Source organism: Mus musculus, chromosome 2 (assembly GCF_000001635.26).
Source record: "Mus musculus strain C57BL/6J chromosome 2, GRCm38.p6 C57BL/6J".
Lineage (NCBI taxonomy): Eukaryota > Metazoa > Chordata > Mammalia > Rodentia > Muridae > Mus > Mus musculus.
In genome coordinates this window covers 121,931,709-121,947,047 of record NC_000068.7, presented here as the reverse complement: position 1 = coordinate 121,947,047, position 15,339 = coordinate 121,931,709, and the positions used below count along the sequence as shown (strand labels likewise).

The following is a 15,339-nucleotide window of genomic DNA, read 5'->3' as shown; positions in this document are numbered from 1 at the left end:
ACCATGTGGTTGCTGGGATTTGAACTCCGGACCTTCGGAAGAGCAGTCGGGGTGCTCTTATCCACTGAGCCATCTCACCAGCCCCCGGCTCTAGCATCTTTAACATCTTTGAGTCTCCAAGGCAATTTCAATGTTACAGCTTCTTGTTTCAGTGTCTGGGATTCCACTTCATCTTTTAGATTCCTCCTAAGAGCTGGCATCACTTCTCCAGCTCTGCCCTCTGTAGCACTCTAAGCTCAGGTTGATCCACTCTACTATGGCTGCAGTTCTTGGTGATCACTCCATGGTACTGACATCTCCAATACACTGGGGTATTCCACTCCAACTAGGCTTCACCAATAGCCTCCTTTGCATGACCCCTTCAGTCCTCGACCATCAACTACAGCTGAGGCTACACCTTCTCCGGTGGTCTCCATGATCTCACAGTGCTAAGCCTCAGCTGTTCTTCATGACACCTTCATGCTTTCAAAACCAGTACCACCTGGGTGATTCTTACACATTACCAAGTCCAGCTGCAGCACGAGATAGCTACAACCTTAGCTATCTCTGGAACACAGCTTCATTGTGCTCCCAGAAAACAATTCCCATAAAATTTCACCTCAGTGATGCTGGTCTCTTCTTTTTTTTTTTTTTTTTCTTTTTTGGTTTTTCGAGACAGGGTTTCTCTGTATATCCCTGGCTGTCCTGGAGCTCACTTTGTAGACCAGGCTGGCCTCGAACTCAGAAATCCGCCTGCCTCTGCCTCCCAAGTGCTAGGATTAAAGGCGTGCACCACCACGCCCGGCTGCTGGTCTCTTCTTAATCACTGCTAATTCCTTAGCTCCAGCTAACCAGCTTCAATTGTCCCAGTAGTTCCTTCCATTCTTAACTCTAGAGCCAGAGCCGCATGGCTGAAGCTGCCAAGTTCTGCTGCTTACAAGATCTAGAACATGATCCCCTTGTACTATTACATTAACACTGGCTTTATGTTTTCTAAATCCTTCACTGCCTAAGCTTGGCTATCCTGGTTCTTGCTCTGTAGATTGACCTTAAATGCAGAGATCAGCATTCGATTAAAGGTGTGTACCAGGAGTTACAGAGACAAAGTTTGGAGCTGTGACAAAAGGATGGACCATCTAGAGACTGCCATATCAGGATATCCATCCCATAATCAGCTTCCAAACACTGACACCATTGCACACACTAGCAAGATTTTGCTGAAAGGACCCAGATATAGCTCTTTCTTGTGAGACTATGCTGGGACCTAGCAAACACAGAAGTGGATGCTCACAGTCAGCTATTGGATGGATCACAGGGCCCCCAATGGTGGAGCTAGAGAAAGTACCCAAGGAGCTAAAGGGATCTGCAACCCTATAGGTGGGACAACATTATGAACTAACCAGTACCCCGGAGCTCTTGACTCTAGCTGCATATGTATCAAAAGATGGCCTAGTCGGCCATCACTGGAAAGAGAGGCCCATTGGACTTGCAAACTTTATATGCCCCAGTACAGGGGAATGCCAGGGCCAAAAAGTGGGAGTGGGTGGGTAGGGGAGTGAGGTGGAAGGGTATGGGGGACTTTTGGGATAGCATTGGAAATGTAAATGAGGAATATACCTAATAAAAATATTTTAAAAAAAGAAATGTAAAATACATTAAAAACTTTAATTGCAAAAAAAAAAAAAAAAGTGTGTACCACCATGCATGGATCTAATAAAGCTGGGTAGAATCTTGTCCCAAGGTCCCACTCCCTTAATCTGTTATCTCCTAGAACACAAGATTTTGCTCCATTTTACTTCCTGGTACTCCTTTAATACTCGAACCATATATTTTATATTTTTCCTTTCTAAGCTTGCTATGCCTGTTCAAACTTCTCTTCATAAGACTTAACCAGAGAACAAAGTCTCTGCTGGGCTTTTTTGAAACTTCCTTTGACAATGCAATTAATCTGAGTCTCTTCACCTTAGCCTCAGGCAGACTTTTCAGACAAGGGCAAAAAGTAGCCACATTCTTCATCAAAATACCACAAAAACAGTCTTCATGCCACATTCTGAAATTCTTCTCCTTTGAAATCTCTTGGGCCAGGTCAATACAGTTCAAATCACTCCCAGCAACAAAGTCTTTCATATTCCTACTGGGATGACCCATTAAGCCCCATTCAAAGCATTCCACTGCTTTCCAAACCCAAAGTCCCAAAATCCACATTCTTTCAAATAAAAGCATGGTCAGGCCTATCACAGCAATACCCCACTTCTGGTACCAACTTCTGTATTAGTCAGGGTTTTACTGCTGTGAACAGACACCATGACCAAGGCAAGTCTTATAAAAAACAACATTTAATTGGGACTGGCTTACAGGTTCAGAGGTTCAGTCCATTATCATCAAGGTGGGAGCATGTCAGTATCCAGGCAGGCATGGCGCAGGAGGAGCTGAGAGTTCTATGTCTTCATTCAAAGGCTGCTAGTGGAAAACTGACTTCCAGGCAACTAGGGTGAGGATCTTATACCCACACCCACAGTGACACACCCATTCCAACCAGGTCACACTTATCCCAACAAGGCCACACCTTAAGATGGTGCCACTCCCTGGTCCAAGGATATACAAACCATCACAGTTTTCCATGTATTTGAGTGCTTTGTCTGCAAGCATGTTTGTATACCAGAAGAGGACACCAGATCTCATCATAGACAGTTGCAAGCTATCATGTAGGTGCTGGAACTCTGGAAAGGCATCCAGTGCTCTTAACTGCTGATCTCTCCAGCTCCTCTTCATTTTTTAAAAAATGTATTCTTAAATAGGTTTAAATTGTATGTGTGAATATTTTTTATTGGAAACAGGATTTTACTGTGTAGCTCTTGGAATTAACTATGCAGGCGAGGCTGAACTCAAACTGCCTCTGCTTCCTGAATACTGAAATTATAAGCATGCACACCACCACCCACAGCCCTAGTCACTTCTTAAAGTTATATTTTTACTGCTTTTACATTATATGTGGCTGTGTATTATTTACGTTATCTGGTATGTGCCTATGGGTGTAGGTGACTGAGTTCTGAAAAGGGTAACAGATTCCTAAGAGGTGGAGTCACAGGCAGTTGGGATCTGGCCATTGTGGCTGCTAATAACTATCTCAGCTCTGTTGGAAGAACAACAAGAGTACTTAACACTGAGCCATCTTCCCCAGACACCTTAGCTAGTTTTGTTGTTTTGTTAACTGAACACTGTAAGTAGGAATATTACTGAGACTCTGGATTCTGTTCCCATCTCTGAAAAGTGCCAATTCTTGTTTCAGCAGCTTTCCAATGAGCCTGCATTTGTGTCTGGTGTGTGTGGAGTGCAGAAGAGGACACTGGAGCCTATAGAACTGGAATTGTGTGAACCAACATGTAGGTGCTGGGCACTGATGCTGGGTCCTCTGCAAAAGCAGCGCGTGCTCTGAGCCACTGAGTCATCTCTAGCTCCTGACCTTGGCTCTTTTGAGGATGCTGTGGCTCCAAACTTGTGGAGCAGGCACTTTGCTGACTCAGCCAATCTCCCTAACTCTCAGTGTTAATTCTTCTGTGTTTGGTTTGTATTCTTAGCTGGCTTTGAACTCTCTATATTGCCTAGAATAACTCTGAATTCCTGATCGTCCTGCTCCACTTCCCAAGTGCTGATCTTACAAATCATGTCTGGTTTATGAAGTAAAGGGGTAGGGGTGGGGGTTAGGGAGAGGCAAGGCCCCATGCATGCTAGACATATACTACCAAATGAGCTACCTTCTCTACTTTTATCTACAGAGTTCCAAGAGTTTTTCAAGTCCTAACTTGGTAGGATTTAATCTCCCTAGTGTTTCCTCTGACAATATTACCAAGGGCTTGATGTCTGGTTGTATCAGAGCAAGGAGAATAGATACTCCCAAAAAGACATGCTGTTAGCTCCCATCCTTCCTTCCTTCCACTTTCTTCCCTTTCTCCATTTTATTTGTTTCCTTTTGAGACAGGGTCTCTCTAAATGCCACTTGGTCCTGGAACTTACTGTGTAAACCAGGCTGGCCTTGAACTTGGAGATCTGCCTATCCCCTGCCTCCCAAGTGCCAGGACTAAAGGCATGTAGCACCACTCCCTGATGAATACATTTCTTTGTTGCCTTCCAGCATTACGTTTTCCAAGGCCAGACCCAATTTGTTGGGAATTCTCCAAAGTCCACCTCCTTGGAGCCACAGGACCAGCTGAGGAACAGAAGTTTCCAGTGTCAGCCATCCTGGAAGTAACACCTTCCCTCACAAGTTTTATTTGGTTAAGACAAGGTCTTACTCTATGTCTGGATGGCCTGAAACTATATAACCCAGTTGGCCTGGACCTTGAGTTTCCCTTACCTCAGCCTCCCAAATGCTGGGACTACAGGTATGTATTCTCTGTTCTCATAGCAAATTTTGTTACATGAACATACAAATGAGCAGGTGGATACACATATCTATTCTTCTTTTGGAGAAATACTTTTCCTTTTCTCCTTTGGAGACAGGTCCCATGTACACCAAGTTAGCCTTGAATTCACTATGTAGTGAACCTGAACTCCTGATTCTCTAGCTTCTACCTCCCAAGTGCTGGGATTTCAAGTATGTAGCACCACGGCCAGTTTATATGGTGCTGGGAAAGGAAACTATGGCTTCCTGGAGTTCTCTAATCTTGGATGAGTACTATGCAAGCATTCTACCTACACATGTTCCCTGTCCCACATATGTTCTACACATGTTCCCAGCCCCACATAACAATCTTTTTAAAAAGAGATAAGATGATATACTTCACAAATTATTTAGTTATGTTTGCATTTTACTGAAAATATGTTGTTGATGTTCTACATTTATTTATGGGCCATTTTCTTCCCCTGCTCATTACACTCCAGCTATGCTGGCTAGTTTTATGTCAACTTGACACAATCTATAGTCACCTGAGAGGCAGGAGCCTCAATTGAGAAAATGCCTGGAGAAGACCAGGCTGTAAGCAGGCTAGCCTGTGGGGCATTTTTTTGTTTTTTGTTTTTCGAGACAGGGTTTCTCTGTGTAGCCCTGGCTGTCCTGGAACTCACTTTGTAGACCAGGCTGGCCTCCAACTCAGAAATCCGCCTGCCTCTGCCTCCCAAGTGCTAGGATTAAAGGCGTGAGCCACCGTGCCCAGCTCTGTGGGGCATTTTCTTACTGATTGATATGGAGAGCCTAGTCCCTAATCAAGACACCAGTCACAGGAGTGGACTGTTCTGAATAAAAGCTTTGGAATCTTGAAATTATGGAACCTGACCCGATGTGTGTATACTTATGTTGGGTGTATACACAAATGTGTGCATGTAAAGGTCAGAGGTCAATATCCAGGGTCGTCTTTAATCACTTCCCATCTTATTTTCAGCACAGTGTCCCTCACTTAACCTGTCATTCCTAGATTCCGCATGGCTGACTGGCCAGTGAGCTCTAGAGTCTGTCTTTCCTTCCCCAGGGCTGGGATTTCAGACAGGAGCTACCGCACTTGGCATTTACATGTGGGCACTGAGAATGAATCTGCATTCTGGTCCTCATGCATGCACATAAATAACTTTACAGCCATCTCTTCAGACCTGCTGAACTTTTAAGAATAAATTTTAAAACTTGTGTGTTTGATGCCAGAGAACAAATCTGTGGTTACTTCTTCCACTTTTACATGGTTTTCAGAGGTGAAATTCTAATGTTAGACTGGCGCTGCAAACACCTTCCCCTGCCTAAGCCATCTTTTGGCCTTTTTTTTCTTTTTCTTTTTGTTTTGTTGTTTTGAGGTATATCTCTCTATATAGCCCTGGCTCTCCTGGAACTTACTATGTAGACCAGGTTGGCCTCAAACTCACAGAGATTGACCTGCCTCTCCTGAGTGCTGGCCTGACTTTTAGTAACTTTTTAAATCTATCTTTATTTTACAATTTTTTAAAAGATTTATTTATTTTTATTATATGTAAGTACACTGTAGCTGTCTTCAGACTCTCCAGAAGAGGGAGTCAGATCTCATTACCAATGGTTGTGAGCCACCATGTGGTTGCTGGGATTTGAACTTCGGACCTTCGGAAGAGCAGTCGGGTGCTCTTACCCACTGAGCCATCTCACCAGTCCTACTTTACAATTTTTAATTAAAGTATACTTACATCATTCCTCCCTTCCATCCCTACCATATTCCCTCCCAAATCCACAGGGCCTCCTCTTGTTTAACCATTATTGTTATATGGAAATACAAGTGAATACACATATAAAAACTGCCTACAGATTCAGTTCAGTGTTGCCTGCTCATGTCTCTGGGATTGACCATTTAGTGTTGGGTAGTGTCTTAGTCAGGGTTTCTATTCCTGCACAAACATCATGACCAAGAAACAAGTTGGGGAGGAAAGGGTTTATTCGGCTTACACTTCCATGCTGCTGTTCATCACCAAGGAAGTCAGGACTGGAACTCAAGCAGGTCAGGAAGCAGGAGCTGATGCAGAGGCCATGGAGGGATGTTCTTTACTGGCTTGCCTCATCTGGCTTGCTCGGCTTGCTCTCTTATAGAACCCAAGACTACCAGCCCAGAGATGGTCCCACCCACAAGGGGCCTTTCCCCCTTGGTCACTAATTGAGAAAATGCCTTACAGTTGGATCTCATGGAGGCATTTCCTCAACTGAAGCTCCTTTCTCTGTGGTAACTCCAGCTGTGTCAAGTTGACACAAAACTAGCCAGTACAATTGACCCCTTGTCAACTTGACACACAAACACATCACTAGTAAGCCTCAACCCTTACAATCTTATTCATCCCCAATATCTAAATAACTTTAAAAGTCCCACAGTCTTTACATATTCTTAAAATTTCAAACTCTTTAAAATGTCCATCTCTTTTAAAATCCAAAGTCTTTTTACAATTAAAAGTCTCTTAACTGTGGGCTCCACTAAAACAGTTTCTTCCTTCAAGAGGGAAAATATCAGGGCACAGTCACAATCAAAAGCAAAAGTCAATCTCTAACCGTCCAATGTCTGGGATCCAACTCACGATCTTCTGGGCTCCTCCAAGGGCTTGGGTCACTTCTCCAGCCAGGCCCTTTGTAGCACACACGTCATCCTCTAGGCTCCAGATGCCTGTACTCCACTGCTGCTGCTGCTCTTGGTGGTCATCTCATGGTACTGGCATCTCCAAAACACTGCATGACCCCTTCAGTCCTGGGCCTTCAATTGCAACTGAGGCTGCACCTTCACCAATGGCCTTCCATGGCCTCTCACAGTGCCGAGCCTCAGCTGCTTTGCGTGACCCCTTCATGCCTTCAAAACCAGTACCACCTGGGTGACCCTTACATATTACCAAGTCCCGCTGCAGGAGGAGTACAACCTTGGCCATCTCTGGAACACAGCCTCTTTGTGCTTTCAGAAAACACTTCCCAGAAGATGTCACCTCAATGATGCTGGTCTCTTCTTAATCATCGCTAATTTCTTAGCTCCAGCTAACCAGCATCAATAGTCCCAGTAATGCAAAGTTTTTGCTTTGGTAGTTCTGGTATCTTGTTAATCACAGCTGATTCTTCAGCCCCAGCTAACCAGAACTACAGAATCTTCACAATCAAAACAGCAATGGCCCTGAAAAGAGTCTTTAATTTTCCCTCTGAAATTTCACAAACCAGAGCTCCATCTTCTGTGGTGTTCTCAACATTATCTTCCAAGCTCCTACACGACATCCGACAGAGCTCTTAACAATGGATGGATCTTCAAGCCCAAATTTCCAAAGTCCTTCCACAGTCCTCACCAAAACATGGTCAGATTGTCACAGGAATACCCCACTCTGCTGGTACCAATTTGTCTTAGTCAGGGTTTCTATTCCTGCACAAACATCATGACCAAGAAACAAGTTGGGGAGGAAAGGGTTTATTCGGCTTACACTTCCATGCTGCTGTTCATCACCAAGGAAGTCAGGACTGGAACTCAAGCAGGTCAGGAAGCAGGAGCTGATGCAGAGGCCATGGAGGGATGTTCTTTACTGGCTTGCCTCATCTGGCTTGCTCGGCTTGCTCTCTTATAGAACCCAAGACTACCAGCCCAGAGATGGTCCCACCCACAAGGGGCCTTTCCCCCTTGGTCACTAATTGAGAAAATGCCTTACAGTTGGATCTCATGGAGGCATTTCCTCAACTGAAGCTCCTTTCTCTGTGGTAACTCCAGCTGTGTCAAGTTGACACAAAACTAGCCAGTACAGGTAGTTACCAGGGTGACCATTCCTAGGGACACTATTTCTCCCATTCATAGCAGTTGTTAACTGCTTATAGTTCTTTATCTAGGGTTGGCATCCCATGAGATTGCTCCCATCTGCATTAGGCTATCAATTATTACTATTCAGGTCTCTTTTGTTGTTGTTGTTGTGTTGGTTGGTTTTGGTTTTTCAAGATAGGGTTTCTGTGAGCAGCCCTGGCTGTCCTGGAACTCACTCTGTAGACCAGGCTGGCCTCGAACTCAGAAATCCACCTGCCTCTGCCTCCCAAATGCTGGGATTAAAGGTGTGTGCCACCACTGCCCGGCTCTATTCAGGTCTTAAAAAAAAAAAAAAAAACCTCTCATATATTACCTGGTCACAGTTTCCCCTACCTCCCCTCTCGCCCAGATCCACCCCCTACTACCCTGCCTGAGAAAAAAAGAAAAAGAGTAGGCCCCAGGGGCATCAACCAAACACGGCACAAGAAGCTACAATGAGACTAGGCACATACTATCACATCAAGGCAGCCCAGTAGGAAGAAAACGGTCCCACAAGTAGACAAAACTTAGGGCAGCACCCCTTCCCACTGGTAGGATTCCCATATGAACACTAAGCTATTCAGCTATAGCATATATTCAGAGGACCTAGGTCAAAACCATACAGGTTCCCTGATCTCTGCAAGTCCCTCCGAGTCCCAGTCCGTTGATTCTGTGTGCAGTGTTCTAGAGATGTGTCCCTGAGCCCTGTGGTTCCTCTGATCCTTCCTCCTGGTTTTCCACTGCACAACCTGACCTCCACCTAGTGTTTGTCTGTGGGTCTCTGCATCTGATTTCATCAGTTGCTGGATGAAGTCTCACTGGTCACTTTGATGACAGTCCTTCTAGCATCTGGTCCCAGAACACTCTGCAGCAGGACAAACTGAAGGTGGAAAGTGTGGAAAGTTTTATGGCTGAGTTGGTATTCCTATCCCCCACTTGAAGCCTTGCCTATTCAAGTCTTGTCTAGGCAGCCATGTGGTTGAGATTTCAAGGGTGTGGCTCCCTGACATAGCTACAATCTCAGAGCAGACTTCCTGGTCCTCTGACTTTTTTTTTTTTTAAAGATTTACTTATTATTATACATAAGTACACTGTAGCTGTCTTCAGACGTACCAGAAGAGGGCGTCAGATCTCATTACAGATGGTTGTGAGCCACCATGTGGTTGCTGGGACTTGACCTAAAGCCTTTGGAAGAGTAGTCAGTGCTCTTACCTGCTGAGCCATCTGGTCCTCTGACTCTTATGTCTTTCTGTTCTCTCTTCAGAGATATTACCTGAACTTCCAATGCAGTTGTGCTGTGATGTCTCCATTGTGACTGCGTCTTGTTCTCTGCAATTGACTAGTTGTGACTTTCTGTAATGGTCTCCTGCTGCAAACAGAAGCTCCTTTTGATGATAGCTAAACTCATCTGTGGGTGTAAGGGTAAGTATTTGGAGTGCAATTACGAATTATAGTGTTGCTTTTTTAAAAGATTTCTTTATTATTATATCTAAGTACACTGTAGCTGTCTTCAGTCACCCAGAAGAGGGCATCAGATCTCATTACGGATAGTTGAGAGCCACCATGTGGTTGCTGGGATTTGAACTCTAGACCTTCAGAAGAGCAGTCAGTGCTCTTAACTGGAATTACAGTGTTTTAGGTTTTCCTCAGGCCTGTGACCTCGCACAGGTAGATGACTAGATTTACAGGACCTGGAATGATTTCTGTCCTGTTGAGCAAGCCTTCAATATTAGAAAGCTGATGGTAAACCCCAAGATATCTGTTATTATTTTACCAATGTAGATCTGTTGCTGGCCCAGTGCCTGCTGTGGTTCATAGGTTTTACAGCTGGGTAGGACTACCCAATGCTGCCCTTCCTTGACAGCTTGCATAGCACAGATCCTATGAGAGCAACTCTTCAGAGAAACTTCCAGATCAGCTCCAGTTGGATTACTCCAAGTTCTGTCTGAAATGTATCATGTCTTCAGCAATGAGAGACAACCAGGGAAAACAGCCACAGCTTATATTGTTTTGCGTCTCTTGAAGTCTGTTACCCAACAACTTGAGAGGGTGGTTTCTCAGGCATGATATTAGAGTTTTTGTTAGGTAGTCAATGGTTTTTTCAGGAAGCATTATTGCCCACAGTAGTATAAGTTCTTTTTAACAATCTCTGCCTCTGTTACTACCTAACTCTTTGCATGTGTACATACACATACATCTACGTGGTGGTTTGAATGAGAATGGCCTCCACAGGCTCATAGATTTGAATCCTTGGTCACCATAGAGTGTACTTATTTAGGATGTGTGGCTCTGTTGAAGGAGGGATGTCACTAAGGGTAGGCTTTGAGGTTTCAAAAACCTAAATCAGGCCCAGGGTCTGTCTGTCTGTCTGATGTGTACTTAGTAATATTTAACTCTCCTCCCCAGGGTTAGGTCACCCCACACCCACTTTCCCATTTCTCCACTTTATCTCTATTTTATCCATTTCATGCTGACTGCTTCCACATTAATGTAACCTCTAGAAAAGACCTTGTCTATTTTATTTACAATCTCACTACCACCAACTAATTCTAAGGACACAAAAGACTTTCAACCTTTACAGAATAAGTTGGTTCTACAGTAAACAACCCTAGTCTTTTTTTTTTTTTTTAAAGATTTATTTATTTATTATATGTAAGTACACTGTAGCTGTCTTCAGACACACCAGAAGAGGGCATCAGATCTCATTACGGATGGTTGTGAGCCACCATGTGGTTGCTGGGATTTGAACTCTGGACCTTTGGAAGAGCAGTCGGGTGCTCTTACCCACTGAGCCATCTCACCAGCCCAACCCTAGTCTTTTAGTCCAATTTACCTTAAAATAAATGATAACATTTATTCAAGTTTTAATGTCAAGATGTAAATGTTTATATTCATGTAATTATATATATATAATCAAAACTGTGAAACAAGTTTAACTTTTAATTTATTAGAACCCAGAAAGTGATGATTTTTTTAAAAGCAGAGTTCCCATCAAATTAACACTTAATTCAGGGCAAAATATATTAAAATATAACAAAATAAAAAAAAAACCCTAAATCTTAAGGCAGAAGTAAAACACTGTAAACAGAACAAAATAGCATGTCTAATACAGACTGTAGAATGTCACAATTTAAAGAGATTCACATAGTATTTTATAGCACTAAAATGTTAATACAGTCAGAAATATTATCAATTGGTCCAAGATTCCTCAGTTTATAAAATGTCTAGGCTGCTAATTGAAGTTTTTTTCCATATAAAGATAGATAGGTACCATAAAATCAAGTGACTGCTTTTATAACAGAGGAACCAACAGGCATCTTTATGATTTTGTCTGTACAGTTCTACAGTATCAAGTATGGAGTATCACTAGGCATTTGTAGGTTCAGCTCCCCTTTCTAATGCCCATGGTTGTATGTCACTCCCCTTTGACTGTATTTTAATGTGAACCATACTTTTTACTACAGAGGCCTAGCTTTACTGATAACAAAATCATGAACTGTTTAGTTTCTTGGTGTGTGGGTATGTGCGTGTGCAGTTACATGTGTGCACATGTAGGTACAGGTGTTTATGAGTGTATGTGGAAGCCAGAGGGTCAACTTGTTTATATATGCGTGTGTGTGTGTGTGTGTGTGTGTGTGTGTGTGTGTGTGTGTGTAGATGTTCCTCAGGAACAACTGTCCCTTACAGGGACCTGGAACTTGCTAATTAGGCCAGGATGGCTATTCAGTGAGCCTCAGGGACACACCTGTTTCTGTTTCCTCAACACTAGGATTGCAGTTGTGATACATGCCCAGTGGTATATAATCTGAGATAGCAGAAAAAACAAATTTTAATAAATTATTCCATCTTTTCCTGGCCATTAAATAACTTTGGACTGAACTATAAGGACTTCAGATGTCAGCAGGTGAACAATACTTCTGTTAGTATTTGGATTAGAGCCTTAGTGTGGGGACTTTTCATGTCTACTTACTTGTCTGCTGTTTTTAGTGTTTGAATCAAACCCAGGCCTCTGCACATCTGAGCTACAGTCACTCTCTAGTAGTTCATGCTTATGTGTAATTAATAGCAGCCCTTCTTAAAAAAAAAAAAAGGAATAATAGCCTTGGGATTAACAGCCTTATGATCAACACCTTTAATTTTTAGGGAACACAAAAAAATTAAAAGTGCTTGAAATCAGTAAACAAGGATTAGCTAGCTTATATATCCTAATGAATAATGCCAAAAGACACAATGCACTGAAAATAATTCTGTAAGTCTAGCAAATGAGCTTGGTGGGTTCTTAACTAACATTAATTACAAATACTCATTTTTTATTACAAAGTTTTCAGCTATTTCAATAAAATAGCTGCAGACTTCACGGTACTTCTACTCATCTGTTCATTAATAAAAACCTGTTAAAATCCCTTACTTAGTAGTTCTGGAAAAGTCTAATCAAATACGATCATTAAAACTACCAGCAAAGCTTTGCTGTACTGATTGCAGACTCATTTCAAAGTGGATTCAGTCTCTCTCAGGGTCTGACTCTTAACTGGTGAATGTATTCACCAGCTTGAGCTCTGAAAATAGAAAGAATTTTAGCCAGTGCTGACCAGAGTTAAACAGTTCTGGTATTACTTGAAAAATAAAAATACACTGTCAACCATGCATTCCACAACTTCAAGAACCAAGTAAGGAACTACTGATAGATATGGTAAGGATGTAACGGTGACCTAGGCTTTTCATCAGGCCTCAGCACACTCACATCAGGGCCCATGTAAGATAAAGGAGTAGAAGGCCATTCTGTACATTTGCCCACTGTCTGGCATCCAGCCTCCCCACTTCTGTGTAACTATTCAGAACTTCTTCAAGAGTGTTAACTGAGGGGTAGTAGAGGACACCTATGGGGGAACAAAAATGTAGTAATGTGGACTTTTCAGCCGAATAAGTTCTCATTGTGGTTATACTATGTGCAGCATATAACCTGTACAACCATTTGTTCCTGTTTGTCTCTTTGTGAAAAAAAAATTAGGCTCAATAAAATGTGAAATTTACATTAGTTTGCTTTAAAATGCAAAGATTAACTGTTTTTGGCCCAGCTGTGTAGTAACCAAAAAAAGTATCTGCTTTGATAATATAATATGAAAAAGTTCACATATGTACATTGGTACATTCCTTCATTAAAATTTCCTTAAATCTATCTCAATGTATCTTTACAACTGATACAACTGATCTTTACAGCAAAAGTCAAAATTGACAAGTAGAGATGATCTGTTGCACAGCACTTTGGGTTTCGGGAATCCCTTAGACTTAAAGGACATCACTGAAGCGCTGTTTGCCATAGTCTGCAGGATCCATCTGAAGCTCTCGTTCTTCATCATCTGCAAGCAAAATAATATGTATCAAGAATAGAGTTCCAAAGTTGCTGCAAAGAGCCAGCTTCAAAGTGTCTCCAGTTTTTCAGCAATCTTTTCTCATTATCCCATATGTGCTTGTTATCTTAAACAGTGCTCTGTTCCTTAGCCACATGGCTGAAGTGTAAATAGTCTATCATTACTTTGTAAGATTTAATTTTAACAAATATTCTTAGCTGGACATAGTGGCTCACACCTGTAATCCCAGCTCTAGGGAGCCTGAGGCAAAAGGATTAGAAGTTCAAGACCAGCCTGGACCACATAGAAAACTTGAGGTCTACCTGGGCTACATGAAACCCCATCTCAAAGAAACACCAATCATCTCCAACTTTCAAACAGAACAGAGTCACTTCTGACAGGTACCGGGGAAATAGACAGACAGAGCTAGCAAAATGTTAGGAACTCACAGCACTGAAGAGCTAGTGCTGTGCATTATCTTATGGACTGGAGAGATGGCTCAGCAGTTAAGAGCACTGACTGCTCTTCCAGAGGTCCTGAGTTCAATTCCCAGCAACCACATGGTGGCTCACAATCATATGTAATGGGATCCAATGCACTCTTCTAGTGTGTGTCTAAAGACAGCTACAGTGTACTCATATAAATAAAAATAAATAAGTCTTATAAAAACAAAGACAAAAACCCTCATCTTAGCTGGTCTTATGGGGTTTTATGTGCCTGTGAGGTCCTAGTTTAAGGTCATTCCTATCTCCATAGTTTCAAAACAGCCTAAGCTACAGGTGACACTCTTAAAAACCACCATCATCTTTTCAAACTATAAAGGTAATCTACACTCATCATGAAAAAAATTAGAAAATAAGAGAGAATATAAATTCTCCCCAATCTCAATATGCATTTCCAGGAAGTTCTCTACAAATAGCTTACTCATAACTTTCTAATCAGAGCACATGTACCAAAAGTTAGAGCTTTCTTCACCAAAAAAGAAATTATAGCTGCGAGACCCCAAGAGCCTTTTGAGCAGCTGTAGTGAGTGACTCTAGTGAGTGCCTTGCAGTCTGCTCTGCCTACAGTCTCATCTGTCAGCTGCCATTTTGCAAGTTCTGTTTATTTCTCAATAGCCCTCTCCCTGCCCCCCAAATTTTGATATACAACTGTTCAAAATAATTAAGATTATGTTAGAATAAGAATGAAGGGGAGGGGGTGTTAGAGAGCTGGCTCAGCAGTTAAGAGCACCACTACTCTTCTGGAGAATTCAGAGGACTGGGTTTGCTTCTCAGCACCCACATGGCAGCTCACAACTGTCTGTAACTCCAGTTCCAGATGATTGGACACCCTTACAGAGACACACATGTAGGCAAAACATCAATCAATATACATGAAACAAAAAATTAGTAAAATTTTTTTTAAAAAAATGAACGGAAGTTTAATTAGGAGATGGCTTTGTGCATTGCTTCCTTTTGTTACTTATTTCTTAGTATCACTCATAATTTACTGACTACCATCTGAAAATGAAAAGCAGGGTGGCTCTATGGATATGCTTTTGTATGTACTACTGGACTATTATAAATTAGGGACCATCTTTGAATTGGAATCATATTGAATTAACATTTTTCATTAATTCCTGGAGAATTTCATACAGTGGATGAACCATATTGACTCTGACTCCTCCCCTGAGATCCAAGGTGCCCTATAACAGTAAGTTTTTGAGACAACTTCATTATGTAGCTCAGGCTTGAACTCACAATCCTATTTCAACCCTCCACATGCTATTTTGGGCT

At 42.2% G+C, this 15,339-nt stretch overlaps 1 protein-coding gene and 1 long non-coding RNA gene across 6 annotated transcripts in view; one reads left to right on the top strand and one right to left on the bottom strand.

Moving 5' to 3' along the window:
* Positions 1–3,102: 3,102 nt before the first annotated feature.
* Gm39916 lies at positions 3,103–9,644 on the top strand. Its single transcript, XR_866673.2, has 3 exons — positions 3,103–3,362; positions 4,112–4,361; positions 9,478–9,644. It is a non-coding gene; the product is annotated as a predicted gene, 39916 (long non-coding RNA).
* Positions 9,645–10,827: 1,183 nt separating this feature from the next.
* The window catches only part of Golm2 (golgi membrane protein 2), a 69,251-nt gene continuing 64,739 nt past the window's right edge, over positions 10,828–15,339 (bottom strand). For all 5 annotated transcript variants that reach the window (NM_001205369.1, NM_001205370.1, NM_177054.5 and 2 more), the window contains one exon: positions 10,828–13,570. In NM_001205369.1, coding sequence (NP_001192298.1) covers positions 13,500–13,570 — 71 coding nt within the window. In that variant the 3' untranslated portion in view covers positions 10,828–13,499. The remainder of the gene's footprint in view (positions 13,571–15,339) is intronic.